This window comes from Copidosoma floridanum, unplaced genomic scaffold (assembly GCF_036245765.1).
Source record: "Copidosoma floridanum isolate Cflo_tuat_1 unplaced genomic scaffold, Cflo_Japanese_pri ptg000032l, whole genome shotgun sequence".
Lineage (NCBI taxonomy): Eukaryota > Metazoa > Arthropoda > Insecta > Hymenoptera > Encyrtidae > Copidosoma > Copidosoma floridanum.
This window is the reverse complement of record NW_028321909.1, coordinates 2,204,646-2,220,160: the sequence shown is the minus strand read 5'-3', so window position 1 is coordinate 2,220,160 and position 15,515 is coordinate 2,204,646. Positions and strand designations below refer to the sequence as shown.

The 15,515-nt window shown below is 36.4% G+C and overlaps 1 protein-coding gene across 3 annotated transcripts in view; it reads left to right on the top strand.

Moving 5' to 3' along the window:
- The window catches only part of Src64B (Tyrosine-protein kinase Src64B), a 78,211-nt gene that overhangs the window by 55,849 nt on the left and 6,847 nt on the right, over window positions 1–15,515 (top strand). Inside the window, exons 2-7 of one of the 3 annotated variants that reach the window (XM_089597251.1) lie at window positions 4,442–4,570; window positions 6,661–7,117; window positions 10,038–10,175; window positions 13,189–13,399; window positions 14,596–14,849; window positions 15,104–15,345. In XM_089597251.1, coding sequence (XP_089453377.1) covers window positions 7,075–7,117; window positions 10,038–10,175; window positions 13,189–13,399; window positions 14,596–14,849; window positions 15,104–15,345 — 888 coding nt within the window. In that variant the 5' untranslated portion in view covers window positions 4,442–4,570; window positions 6,661–7,074. Of the gene's footprint in view, window positions 1–4,441; window positions 4,571–6,660; window positions 7,154–10,037; window positions 10,347–13,188; window positions 13,400–14,595; window positions 14,850–15,103; window positions 15,346–15,515 lie in introns of all 3 variants that reach the window. The other 2 variants (XM_089597250.1, XM_089597249.1) reach the window with 2 other exon arrangements.

The window sequence follows — 15,515 nt, the reverse complement described above, 5'->3', positions numbered from 1 at the left end:
TAATGCTGCAATTTTAAAAATTTTTGCAAAAAAAACTAAAGGAAAAGAAGCAGCTACCTAAATATTTTCCAAAAATGACTTGGAAACATTATTATTGATGCTGCCAGAGATTATGTTTATGTCTTGAAAATCGGACACATTGGGTTTGTGTACTTATAAATAGAATAAATATTGTGTAATAACACTCGTAATAGCATGTATATTACAGAGGAAAAAAATATATTAACTTTATAAATGCAGTAATCACAGTGCCCTGGTTTATCGTCTATTATGTACGTATTAGTGTATGAACATTAAAAAATATTACAACAGATGGTTTTCCAGTACTTTTGCCTCTCTTGTAACAGCAACAAATAAAAAATATGCATCCAGTTTTAGCGATTGAACGTTTCTGATACTCTCCTAAAACACGAAAATCTGTTAAAAACAATCTTTGACCGTGTAATAATCACATTTTAGATATAAATATGTATACTACAAAATCGTACAATAAGATCTACGACTTTCATTAACCATACATAGATTTAAAACATAAGTTATGAAACAAGACGTTAAAGTGTACATAAAAATATGTCAAATTTGTATTTTTTAAAGATTTACAAGTTTTTTATTCACAACTTTGTACTAAGTATAATGTCAACTTTTTACTTCAGTCGTCAAAACCCTATTTTTTATTGGTTTCAAATATTCATTACCTTTTATACCATTAACATTACAATTCGAATAAAATTGTAGGATACGAAATAAATTAAGTTATATTTTAGTGAGATCTACTACTTTTTACGACTACACAAAAAAACCTTTAATGTTATTATAAAAGATGTAACAAAAAACTGATTTTTTAGTTGTTATTTTCTAATATTTTTTTTTTTTAATTTTTAAACTAATAAAAACAAACGATCAAAAAAAGGGAGGTATTTTTTGAGGCCTATAACTTTCGTTTTGCAGCCAAATGCCCAAGTCTTTCAATTTTTAAGATATACTAAAAAAAAAACTGATTTTTCAAACTATTATAAAAAGATTACCTCTTTTTGAGTCCACACATACTTACATGGTTAAAAGTTTTATTTTTATTTTATGCATTTTTTCTTGACTTTGTTTGGACCGAAAATATTCACTTAAAAAATTGTACGGAAAAACTGGTTTTAATTTTTGTAGGGTTATGCAGTCTTAGGTCTGGTAACATTTTTCTTGTGGCACAAGTGTAACGTGTTTTCATAAGTAGTAGTTACTTTTTTTGCTCTGGTAAAAATGTAGTCGTACCTAAAAAGTTTTTTAATCGTTATTTATCTATTAATATTCAAACGTATGAATCATTGGCAATAAATATTGCATAGGTGAGATTTTTACTTTTTTTCCCTTCTGAGACAAAATGTAAGTCAAAAAACGTAGCAAAACTTTGTTCTCTTGTAACTGCGTGATATGCTTATTGACTAATAAAATGCAAACATTTTTATCAATAATTTTAGATGCAGTAGTAATCATCAAGATTACGCGAAACATATACAACTGTAGTAACAACCATGTTTTGAAATAGTTTTTATTAATTAATTGGAGAAAAAAAAGTATGTTATGTAATAATTTTTACTGTTTTTCAACGAATCCGTTTCACTTGAAGGTATATGTTTGTGCTTGAAAGAATTCAAGACTTATTTCAAAGTTATTTCGGTCCATGAAAAATCCTCAAAAGTAAATGTCCCTTCACGTAAAAAAAAATCATAATAACATTCAAAACCCTGCCTCTTGATTAAGGCGTTTCAAAGTTTTCACGCCAGTAAACGCAAGAGGAGATAACCTCTTAATTAACCGCGCACCGCTTCCTCCTCCTGACCCTCCTCTGCTCCCATTTGCTATAGACCTACCTCATCGCAAGTAATTCTCGCCCTCAATATTTTTATTAGTACATGGCCGAGGTGATACTTGGGCAACTCGAAAATTATCCCTCCGCTGAAGCTGTCGTGCTAAGCGGTGCACTTTTTCTCTCTTCCTCGGAAATAATATCTTCTTCAATGACTCTCTCCCGTGGCGACACCGAAACCTATCTCCGGAGTTTTTCTTGAATTTCGATTTCGCGCTCTAAAAGCTGCGCTGCTGCCTGTGGCTCTCACTTGTTCTCGACTGGTTCGCTGGCCTCTAGTCTCTTTTTTTTTTTTCTTTTTTTTTTCTTTTTTTTTCTCTTGCTCTGCTGCTCTAGATATACAGTTTGGGTATGGTACGTCGCTTTGAACTTTTTTTTTGCTTCCACCACTGTACGCACTCGTGAGATCTTTTGTTACTGCGAGGAAGAAGATATATTTTAAGGCGTTATCGTTATCGCCCTCACGTTGTGTTCCTACAATTTTTTTTTTTCCCAACAATGAATCATTGACTCTTTGTATTTTTGATGAGAATATGTGGAAAGTAAATTTTTTTTTTTTTTAGTTTTAAAGGATAATTGTTTGATTTCATTTTGGTGTTACTTGAAGCATTGTGGATCCAGAAACATTTAATAATCAGTGTCAGTACTATTTATGTATTAAAAAACTACTCATCCAAACATGTATTATTATAAATACAAAATTTTTTAATGAGCGAGCAAAGCACACTTGATGTGTACAGTAAAAATAAACAGATGGATAAGAAGATGATTCGAAAATTTTCAGAGCTATTCACGTGCTCGCATGAAAAATTTCAACGTATATCTATTTCGTGAGTTTCTTTATGTTCTGGAAACCACTTTGAAGAGTAAAATTTTAAAATAGTGTGAAATACTTGTTTCATGATTATTTGGCAACATCTCTTAATTTTATTAGAACCATTCAAGTATTAATAATATTGTCTACTTTGAATTGAAAAATAGTATTGACCATTTATTACCGTCATTTACATTTAAATTTTATGTTTTGTCTAAACCAAAGATAGTTCAATGAAATTATGTAATTTTAACTACATTTTGTAAAATCCAAGTATGGCTATCGTAATGATTCATGTACAAACAGTTTATTTTTACAAAAGCCGACCATCATTGAAATCATTAGCGCGTGGTCTAAGCTTGAAACAATCACACAACGAATAAAAAGTTTCATTCGAAGTTATCCTCATTGATTTTTTTTTTTTTTTTTTGTTTAATTAAAAACTTTTGCTGTGCTTACTTTCTTGTCAAATTCAACCGAGTCGACGTATTCTTTTGATTTGTGAATCTGAGTGCAAGCTCGCCAAAGTGTGTGTGCGTGTATAATCAGGTATTCCGCAATAGAAACACTTGATTTCATAAAACTTCATAAAAAATACAAGCTGCATCGCTGAATTAAATGTATCAACTTCATACCAAAGTATTTTTTATTCATTATCAGCATTCCCATGTATCCGTTGACATGAAACTTTTTCCCTCGCATTTATTTGCTGACGTATAAATACGTGTCATATAAAATACCAGCCCACAACGTCCGACGCTGCAAAATTCAAAGCCATACCAAATTCCCCTCGTCTCTTTTATGAATATTCACACTTACGTTCCATTAAAAAGTCAAAATGCGCAGTTGCCGGAGTAGAGCACATAAAGCAAACTAACGAAGTATAACAGCTAGACGCGCGAGGTTTGGTCTGTGAAAAAAAGTTTTCGACACCAAAAGAACTAAATGGTGCTCTCATAGTGGCTGTGTTTTGAAAAAAATGCTTCAAACTTTAGAAGAGCCTCCAATGGCTAGTGAAAAACAGTAAAATTTCCTGCTGATCGATAAAGCTGAAAGGCCAAAAAAAAGTGTTTTCTTTAAATCAATGTGTGAGTGACGTGGTTTCCACTTTCCCAATCGAGTGACTGATGACTGTTAAGTACTTTTCCACTCTCGTTCAACACTTTTGGTAAAAAAAAAAAAAAAAAAAAAAAAAAAAACAGAGTACAAAAGACTAGGTGGTGTACGTGGAAATTGGTGTGAATTTCGGGGAACGATTGTACACGAGATTATCTCTTGTAAATGATTCTGGACTCTAATGTCCCGCCAATCAGTCGAATGAAAAACCTTATCGTCGAGCTCGGAAGCTCACTCGAGTAGATATAAAAAAAAAGCTGGCTCACAAGAGTTGCAGGTTCGCGGAACTGATACGAATGACACCCGCGTACTTTGTGGCCTCGTGTTTTATCTCCGTCGTACGCAGCTGAGGATTTTTGTTTATTTTGATCCCGAGCGATGCGAGTTGGACTTTTTTCATTTTCGTTTCGCCACATTGGCTCGATAAACATTACACGGTATCAACATTCTCGATTTCAGTTTCCTGGGGATGAGCAACAAGCAAGATTTGTTTACATTTATTTTTCACGTAGCGTACCTGTATGGGGAGGAATTTTACGCCATTGCTATGATTTCAGTATTCATGACTATTAAAAATAATGTCTCTGCTTCTGTAAAACAGTTTTTGTATCTTGGACCTTAGTGAAAGAGAAATTTTTTTTGTTTCATTTCAGGGCCCGAGTACACTTGGCGCATCCGAGGGATGATGATAACGAGAAGTAACAGGCGATCTAGTGATCTTGGGATGCTGGTTCCAGTGGAGTCTAAAATCGCCGCCCCACCGTCCTAAAGGAATCCCCCAAGTAAATATCCAGTTAAACATGATACAGTGATCCTTTTATCGATTTTCTGGACACGCTCTTTGCTACCGCTTAAAAAACCTCGGGGTAAAAAAATAATATACAATAAAAGGTAAACGGTTGGAGAAAAAGGAGCAGAGTAATAAGTAACAACGCGGCTCGATCACGGAACTCGAAGCGATCGTCATAATCATTCAGTCCGGAAAATATGTGCCCACGTATATTACGCACAGGAAAAAGAAAAAACGCAACCCAATAATAATGCACATATATGTATGTATATTATAAGTATATACACATGGCTGCATCGAAACAATAATACAAAATAAACGCTCATTTCCGCCGCTCACATCCGCGACGCAGCATCAGTACACTCACGCGCTCGTATATCCCGCATTTGCAAAACAATAATAGCTCTCTCGCGCAAATTAATTTTTAATGGGTGTGCATTCCACGTGTACACGTGTATATAATTATATATGCGTTTGCGCGCAACCCAGAGGGAAAAAGAGCTCGGGTTTCACGCTATCGGGCGCTCGATAACGAGGTGAAATATATCGTACCGACCCCCCCCCCCCCCCCGACCGTACAGAGAGAAAAGGCACTCTGTGTCTCATAATAATAGGCATGTGTGTCGATCCGGGGTCCAATGAAGAAAAAAAAGAAATATATTATAGTAACGGATACAGCGTGACGCCGGTGATGACGCCAACTGATTGGGAACCGCTACATAATATGTTGCACGTATCCAGTGCGTGTGCGCGTCGCAAACGAGCTGGAGTGCCCGGAGCCTATGTTTTTAAATACATGGGCTTACGCGTAACGGCGATAAAGTATATACGTCGTGTTTTCTAGCTGACTCTTTTTTTTTTTTTTTTTTTTTTTTTTTTTTTTTTTTTTTTCACGATTATTACGTTTGTACGCGGTAAGTTTGATACTAATGACAATCACTTTTGGTTTTTTAAAAGAGAAAATTTAAAAAAAAGTTGACTCGCTCGCTGTGGCCCTAAATGTCTCCTAATCTCGGACTAGGGTTACCAACAGCACGCAGTGCTGCATTGTATACCTTGATTTTACAATTGATTGTGTATGACATGCTGTTAAAGAAATTATGAAAAAGTATTTACATTATTTCTTACGTGTACATATTTTTTTCAGACAGTACAATATGTGGTGAAAGATACCAAAACCAATTACAAAAGAAAAAAGAGTGGGTAATCGTACGATTGACTCGCTGATTGTTATTCTTGTTGGGTAAAAAATTGAATATTACAGAAATATACATGTTTAGTCTGAACAAAGAGCGATGTTTTTCGTCGAAATAAGATTTTCTTTTTAGTCCAGGCCGGAGAAATATACTTACCCGGTGGGTTCTAATTTCAGTGTAAAAAGAAATAAGCAGGACCAACGCGCCAAAGAAGCACAGGGACCCACTTCACATGTTAATTATCGGAAATCGATGACCTTTTTCTTTTTCTTTTCCCCCTTTCTTAAACTAAACCATTTGATTGGTGTTTTCACATCAACCGATGGCTGCGTCAATACTCCCCCCCCCGCGGCTTGTTTGCTCCACAAAACCAATTATTGCTCGTTTCGGTGGATTTATTCTACTCTGCAATCAGTTGAAAATCAAATTAAACGACGGCTCCTTTGTCTCAATCACGTATCACCAAAAAGTACTTCATTATTTTTCCTGAAGATGAAAACGCCACCTCTCGTCAAATAAACCCTCACTCAAAAAAAGTAGTTAAAGTGCAACGGGATAAACAAACTTGCACGCCCGCGTTTTGCCACAAATCGTCCCCAAAACCCACGGAGAAAAGAAAAAAAGGAGAAAAACCCGTCGTTCTTCCCCACGGAGCCGCAAGTGGTGTTTTCATCCCGGTTATTCGCAAAGCCGTGCCCGACCCGGTTCCAACCCGCGATCGAATTCAAGTGGCGGAAAAAAAAAAAAGAAAAAGAAAACGAGAGCAGCGCGCGCGCGTTACCGGAAAATCGCCTTCGGATACAATATTTTGCGCTCCAAAAAAAGAAAAGAATAGATGTGAAAAAAAGGAGAAAAAAAACAGTCCACATCCTTGTGATGCTTCCAGATGCTGCATTTGCACGAGGCGCACTAGCACAGCAACGCGCTCACGTGCATATCCATCAAAGCGTGCGGAGAGGAGGGAGACAATAATCATCTCTCGCGTCCGGGAAATGGAGGTCAGCTCGAGGTGGTGCCGCGCTTAGAGAGAAAACAAGAGCATAATAAGTGTACACGTGCACGCGCCAACCTACATGTGACTCGAACCACTGGCGCAGCTGCTCCGCTGTTGTGTCTTACTGCAGTCTCCTCAGGGGGGAGGGGAGGGGAGCACACTTTGGAGACGCTTGGCCCAGGCCTTCGTGCACACCCCCACTTGTGGCTTTTGTTTCGCGGCTGGTGCATCCGTGTGTACAGTGTATACACGTGACCCGCCGTATAACATTAGGGAGCAGAGAAGAAACGAAAACCGAGAGAAAAGATGGGCAAGTGCTGCAGCAAGCGCCAGGAGCCGCAGCCAATCGGTAAGACGGCATCCGATTATTTCGTTTTCGTGCCAGGTACTTACTCGACTTTTTTTCTATTATTTATAATTATACTAGTGTACGCGCGGTCTCCTTTTTATTTCGATTCATACGTATGGACAACAAATTAATATACTTGTATGCGTCCCCCACCCCCCCGTTGAGTTGAGTAAAAATCCCCAGTCTAAGGCACTTTCGACTACCTATATGTAATATATTATTATAGCCCTATACAGTAGTTTTAGAGTTACTTTTAGTCCTTAATTTTATTCGGATCGTTACCTGTATGATAACCAAGAATGATGGTGGTCTCTTATTATTTACTTGAACGATTTTCTTTTTCATTTTGTACATACAAGTTTTCAACTACCTTTATTTTGTTACTAAAGTATATACCTACTTGGGGTGAACAAACCAAAGTGCTATACAGATTTGGCATGATATAGGGAGACTGTAAGCATATATTTGTGAGCTTCAATTTGTTTAAATATACCTCTAGTATGTTATGAGATAGTAAGGAATAAAGAAATAATTTTATTTATGTACTGTACATACCGGTGAACGATCGCATATTAGGTTAAAGTTTAATGAAAAGAAAAAGAATTTGCCATCGATACCTACGATTTAGGCATTAAGTTATATCTTCATTAAGTAATTCGATCGAAAAGGTATTTTTGTCAATACGATTCTGCAAATAAGTATCCAACGAATAAAAAAAGTGAGTAAGATATATCGTACATCTGAAAAAAAATTGTTTCTGCCATATCTTTATGAAATGTATATTATAATAAACGGTCGTTCACTACTTGACTATGCTATATTTTGTGTATTCTATAGTGTATACACAATATATTGTCTGCGAAGCCTAATATATGTATACAGTCATTCCGAACGATACACATTGAATTAATTTTAGTTTTTAGAGAAAAGGCTCGAGTGAAGCAAAGTGTGACTTGTTGAGTCTCTTTTTTTGCGAATAAAAATGAGTCCCGAGGTTTCGATTTTTTTTCAGTATTTTTTTTTACGTCAGTAAATACAAAGGGCATTAATTATGTTTGATTTAACCAAGTTTTTAATAATTATGTGTAAAGAAATGGTAAAATGACGCCAATCACGAGTGAATATATATTTTTTTTAACAATCAGGGGGTTGTACCTTACACTCTTCGCACGCTAGCCTAGTTTAGTCAAACTTTTAGTTTCGTAAGTTTTTCAAACACAACGATGACGATTAGTTCGGATAGTAATTAGATTTCTTTTTTTAGTAAACGTTTTTTACATCACCTTAAAATATAATTACTTATCTTTTGCATGACTCAAACTCGGACTATTGAATTTTCCCGCTATTATCAAACCACGAACCACCAGCCTAGACAAATCTCTCGAATAAACCGGCTTCGTCACATCTTTTAAGAGGAAGTGTTCGAGATTCGTTTTTAAAAATAAATTTTCGAGACGGTGCGTTCTTTGAACTATCAATAACACTCATGTGTGCTGATAAAAGCTGCAGAAAAATATAATTTTATTTGATTAGGGATGAAAAAACAATAAAACAATGTAAAGATGATTTATTATTTATTGATTTAGCCAGTTAGTAACCAAGTTTCAAAATAAAATACCTCGACATGGGCAAATCCGATCTTGATGATTTTTGTTGAAGCGCATAGGTGATTGAAGTAGATTATACGAGAAAAAAGCGTAGTATGTGGAAAACAGGTTCAGGGGGGCGAAGATGATTATAAAAGTGTACGCAAAAATGTCAAAATTTCCGTTACTAAAAAAATAGAAAGATAATGAGGTAGTTCTGTAAGAATAAAAATACAATTAATAATGATGTGGTAGGACTCCAGTTCTTTGGTTTTCAATTAAAATTGTTTCCTTTTCTTGAGCAGTTTTGTAGACCTACTTAGCTACACCTTCCGTTGGTTAAATTTTTAAATTAGAGTCCGATTATTGGATCCATCCGCGGTATATTACTGAATGTTGCAATTTTATTGTACAAGGAAAAGAAAACGAAACAGGAAGTGATTTTGAAAAAACTAAATAAATAATCATTTCAAAACCCGCAGTTGAATCAGAAAACTACATAGAAAGTGAAAATGAAAAAACGAATATTTCAAGCTACGCGACTTCTTGAGATATACTTAGCTGATTAAAAAAAGAAACATTGTAGTATTATAGTAATGTGAAAAAAACCAAAACGACCTATCAGAACGATTTAGAAAGAAAAATAAAGCTACTTTTAATTTTTGTTATTGTAAAACAATTTTTTGACCAAAAAATCGTAAGAAATTGTTTTTTAATATTAAAAAAATTGCTTGATAATACTTGATGATGTACAAAATGTTTTTCTATAATAAAAGAAAAAAATAAAACATTGGTATCAGTAAGTTTTGAAACAAAAATGAAGCTATTTTATGCTCCATTCAGTGGAAATATTTTGAAAATTGAATTAAAATTTTTTTTCCAAAAATGTCAAAATACTGTTTACTAAAAATCAACCAGTGGACAAATTCATTTAAGCAACTATCGTGTGACCAACTTGGAATTTCTACATACCAGGCTATTGTTACTGTAATCCACGCTCATTAACCTGTACCTATACGCTACAAGAACAATCATCGAGATCAGATTCGAACACCTTATAAGCTATTTCATTTTAAACCTTTTTTAGAAAAAAAATCATACACCGTGTGCCGGCACGAAATAAAAAACCTCAACAAGTCCCACTTTGGCTCAGCGTATACCCCTTGATACTCGACCCTTCTTTGCACTCACATTTCGCTCGGGTGGAGTGCACTTCTTGAAAAAAAAGAAGCCACTTGTTGTTCCGTTCTTTGAAAAAAAAAAAAAAAATAATAAGAAAAAAAAAGAAAAAAACAAACAAGCAAACAAACAAATAGCCCGAAAACACGATCCAGGGTACAAGAAGGCCGACGGGAGCGGCGCTCTGAACTCGAAGCACAGCAATGGCGGCTCGCTGGACCGGTACACGGCCGACCCGAACCAGAGGGGCGCCCAGGCCCGCGCCGACATCATTAGGCCCCGGCCCACCCCCTGTAAGCAGCTGCAATTATTACCCGCAGTCTCCCAACAACAACAACCACACCACCATTACAACCATCACCACAGTAGTAGCCACCACCACCACACAAGCCATCAGTCGCCCGCCGCTGTTGTTGTAACTGCTGCACGAAAGGCCACCTCGCCGCGACCTGAGCTTGCTGCATGTTTGTATTATTATTATTTTATGTTTTCTTTTAGTTGATGAATATTTTTTTTTTTTTTTTTTTTTCCTCCAGAAAAGCAAGACACGGATGGCAGCTGTTGCACTAACCGTTAAATTTTACGAGCTTACAGCGATTTTTGCGTGGAATTGTATCGTACACGTGTGTTACGCAACAAGTCCATTAGTGAGTTTGTTTTTTCATAAATACGCAATGGCGTTAATGTTATTCCTGTGTTTTGCTTTTCGCCTGTATGATATAAGTACATCAGATAGTATAGTTTTCAAGCTAACGAATGAGAAAACAAGTTTTTGAACATTCATGTAATTCTTATTTCAATTCTTAATTATCGTGAAAGAGAGGAAATTTTGAATTTTCACACATACTACTCTCAATGATTTTCCGAAGAAAAAAAAGGCGATGGAAGGACAAGGTTTGATGAAAACGTTTTATTTCATGTGTAGAACGATATCATAATACTATGATAAATCTTAGTGTTGTACATTTTACGTGTTTTGCCAGTATATTGTTTATTTTCATTATTGTTATTGTTATCATTATTATTATTATTATTATTATTATTTATTTATTTCCGCTTTGATCGTAGTTTAGATTTTTGCTAATAGAAAATGTATATTGTTGAAATAAAATAATTTTTAAGTATACATATTTTAAGAGCTTGCATACCACCACGTATATGGTGATATTTACACAAATTAGCAAAAACAACCTGCATTTTAAAATCATGTGCACATGCATAGACAGTATTAAAAGCTATATACTTATACAGTGCCAAAAAAATATCCATGCATTTGAATATCGTGATTTTTCTTCCATATTATGTCAAAGTGTCAAAAGCATGTATTATTTTTATTTTAATTGATTTCAAGCGTGTATATTATAGATAAATATATCGTAATGCTCTGTAAACTCTTGTGTTGTATAATATGCAATAAATTGTACAACGTAAAAGCTTTAAGAAATCGTAAAAAAAAAAAAAAAAATTATCATCGCTTTGATTGATATTACACTATTAAAATACAAACATTTCATTACGAAGAGAAACGTACTAAGTGGTACGACTTTTTTTAGGCCCGACTGCTCCACAAGAGTGCCTTACATTTTTACTACATCATCAACAAGTTTAACCATGCATAAATATTAAAAAAAAAATTTTTTTTTTTTTTTTTTTTTTTTAATGTATTTATGTAGATCGTCTCAAAAAGTTTACATCTGATTGGGCTCAAATTCGATTAGTGTAGCTTCGTTTTTAGATCATACCCCGATGATTTCAAATCTAGTAAGTTTAATGGGGGAAATACCTTTTACCAGCCCTAAGGTTCTAGAACTCTAAGGCTGCGTATACACGCTGCGGAAATTTACGCGACGGAACTCTGGCGTCGCACACTGGGACCAAACGAAAAAAAAATGTTCGAAACCACCTAAAGCCCTCTATTATGAACCAATTTTGGATTTTTTTTTTTTATTGTAATCTTCAGATGATTTGCAACGATCGCTCTTTGCCCGATTTTCTTTTTTCAATTTTACAAATTGGTAACCTAACCTCTAAAGTAGAAAAATCCCATTCTATGCCACAATTATGTAATATGTAACAGAGAGTCTAAACAACTCGTATTTATGTACAATTACTTTAGTTTATATAAAGGTACGTAATCCTGACTTTAAAATAAATAAGTACAGAATTGTAATATAATAATTTATTAACGATACAGGCCAAGGCTTTACTACCTGTCTATTAGGTAGTATCGTTAATAAATTATTATATTACAATTCTGTACTTATTTATTTTAAAGTCAGCATTACGTACCTTTATATAAACTAAAGTAATTGTACATAAATACGAGTTGTTTAGACTCTCTGTTCCATATTACATAATTGTGGCATAGAATGGGATTTTTCTACTTTAGAGGTTAGGTTACCAATTTGTAAAATTGAAAAAAGAAAATCGGGCAAAGAGCGATCGTTGCAAATCATCTGAAGATTACAATAAAAAAAAAAAATCCAAAATTGGTTCATAATAGAGGGCTGTAGGTGGTTTTGAACATTTTTTTTTCGTTTGGCCCCAGTATGCGACGCCAGAGTTCCGTCGCGTAAATTTCCGCAGCGTGTATACGCAGCCTAATAAGAACATTAGTATTTTGCGTGTAAATTTATGAAATAAAACTTGAGGTGCACAAACAGTGGAGAAACACTATTTTAACCCTTTCGACATGACACGAGTGTCCAAAGTTGATAAGATCAAGTGCCGATTGGTCACACGAGTGCGATCGCATAGCACTATAGTTTTCGGGTGTGCCCATTTTTCACTTGTGACTAATTTATTTTCACACCCTCATAGTGTAAATAGACACCCTCATAGTCAAAAGAAATTTATTTTCACACAATCATCAAAATTAGTTTTTTTGCTGTAACTTAAAATATTGGAGATTCACATGTTTGGACTTGAAAATAAATTTTACATATTTTTTCACTATTATTTTTACTTGTTTTTTAAAAGCCATCTTCGTGTTTTAAAAATGGAAGAAACCATGGCAAAATGTGAAAGAGAAACAGTTGTATAGATGACATATAAAAATACAAGGTTTTCGTAGTGCGCACTTTTTGCTTGAGTGAATAACGAAGCAGTCGTGCCTTAAATGCAGGGATTAAAATTGGATAAATTTAGCCGCTTGTTGACAAAATGCCATGGTTCCGACAAAAAAACGTTTCTCTTCGTAAGTACAATCAAATACACATCACACGTGCACCGAAGACACATTGAGACAAAAAAAAAAAATGCGTCACGGATTAACCCTCGATTAATTAATAAAAACATGGACAACAGCTCACTCGCAGCGAGCGAACAAAATTGTCGTCGCCCTGTACAATTACACGGCCCGAGAGAGTACGGATGTGAGTTTCATGAAGGGAGACCGCATGGAGGTGCTGGACGATTCCGAGCCCGACTGGTGGAAGGTGCTCCATCTCACAACCCTCCAGGAGGGACTCATACCCTTCAACTTTGTCGCCGTCGAACGATCCGTCGAAAGCGAAGAGTAAGAGCTTGCACGTTTACTTCTTTTTTTTTTTTTTTTTTTTTTTTTCTACATATATGTCATTCGCGTTGTACATTTTTTTCATTTTTATTAGTCTTAGCGTTGTATGATTTCACGATTTTTCTTATTACTATGATTTTCAAAATTCAGTAGTACAAGGCTTTTTTTTTGTTTTTTTTTCAAAAAATCATTTTACACTGGTTAAAAATACTTAAATGAAAAAGCTTGGTTTTCATTATATTCTTTAGACACAAATGTTTTTTCGCAATAGTGTGCGGAAAATGGGTGTTTTCCGCACTGGTATTAGTGTGGAAAATCGATTTTCCCACATTGTGTGCGACAAAGGTGTGTGGCAAAGGTTTTTGTCGCACAGTGTGTGGAAAAAGTGTGCGGCAAAGGTTTTTGCCGCACAGTGTGCGGAAAAGGTGTGTGGAAAAGGTTTTGCCACACACCGGAAAAAATTTTGCTACACACTGGAAATCAAAATTCAAACCTATTTTGTACCTATTTTCCTCACACATTGCGAAAAAACTTGTACGCAACGTGCGGGGCGATTTTTCACACTCGTGTGATAGACTCACACTCGTGGCTGGTGACGGTAACTCGTGCTACGCACTCGTGTGCTCAACTGGTACTCGTTCCCGTCAACTCCGGCACTCGTGTGAGTCAATCACTACTCGTGCGGGAAATCGTCTTTTCCGCACTTGTTACGTAAATAACTATTGTATCGATGAAAAAAAATAAAAAATAAAAACTTTCCAATGCGTCCAAGTACGATTATTACTTGCATCAGAAAAAAGAAATGTAAATCATTTGGATCAAAAATTGCATGAATCATTGCCGATTCAGAGGACACACATCCAATAATCCACTGCACTTGCCACTCAAATGTACAAAATTGTTTTCAAAGAGGATGAATTTACTCGTGGATATACCTATTATCCAAAAATAAAAATTATAAAAGCAACCTATACATGCTCATAGCGTAAATATATCACACTAAATGTTTGATGAAATCAAAAGAAACAAACATTTTTGTTTTTCTACTTACTTTCGTGAAGCATTGACAAAGTAAAAACTTTGGCGTTGGTACATGCAGGTTGATGTTATTATTGGTAAAAAAATAATCCCACGATGCCTTTGTCCTTTCGCGATGACATGTATACCGTTGGTGCTCACCCTGTAACCTTTCCCAGCTGGTTTTTCGAGAACGTGTCGCGCAAGGAAGCCGGCAAGCTACTCCTGGTCGACGAGAACCCCCGCGGTACCTTCCTGGTGCGGCCCAGCGAGCACAACCCGCGCGGCTACAGTCTCTCGGTTAAGGACTGGGAGGAGGGCCGGGGCCACCACGTCAAGCACTACAAGATCAAGCCCCTGGACAACGGCGGCTTCTTCATCGCCACCAACCAGACCTTCCCGACCCTCCAGGCCCTCGTCATGGCTTACAGCAGTGAGTACACACGCACATCCTACTATACCACCTTCTCGGGGAGAGGGTACAAGGCATCTCCGTACGCTCTCTCTATCGGTGTTCAGTTGTGCAAGTCGCGTCGGGGGGTTGTCAGGGGAGCCGAGCTAATCGAGAGGCTTTCGCGCCGAAGTGGCTTATGTCATTCTTAATAGTTGTAACTGGATGCAAGGGGCACGAATGAATCGAACCGTTGGATACATGTTTCTTTTTTCCTTTAATCCCCGCAATCGAAGAAAACGCCCTGGGCCTGTGTCACGTGCTGTCGAAGCCGTGTCCAAAGCCACAGCCGGACATGTGGGATCTGGGCCCGGAGCTCAGGGACAAGTGGGAGATCGACCGGAAGGAGATCCAGCTGATCAGGAAACTCGGGTACGGGCACTTTGGCGAGGTCTACTACGGCAAGTGGCGCAACAAGATCGAGGTGGCCGTCAAGACCCTCAGACCCGGCACCATGTCGACCGAGGCTTTCCTGCAGGTGAGCGCCATTCGGTTGATTTATTTATTCATACTTATTCTCCAGTGTACGTCGGAGTTGATACATTTTACGCCTAAATGGAATAGTCAACGGTTACCGACAACCTTTTTTCCAAAGCGAGTTGGTGCTCCGACCGTACATTGGAATAAAGGAATCGACGATTGGTTTCC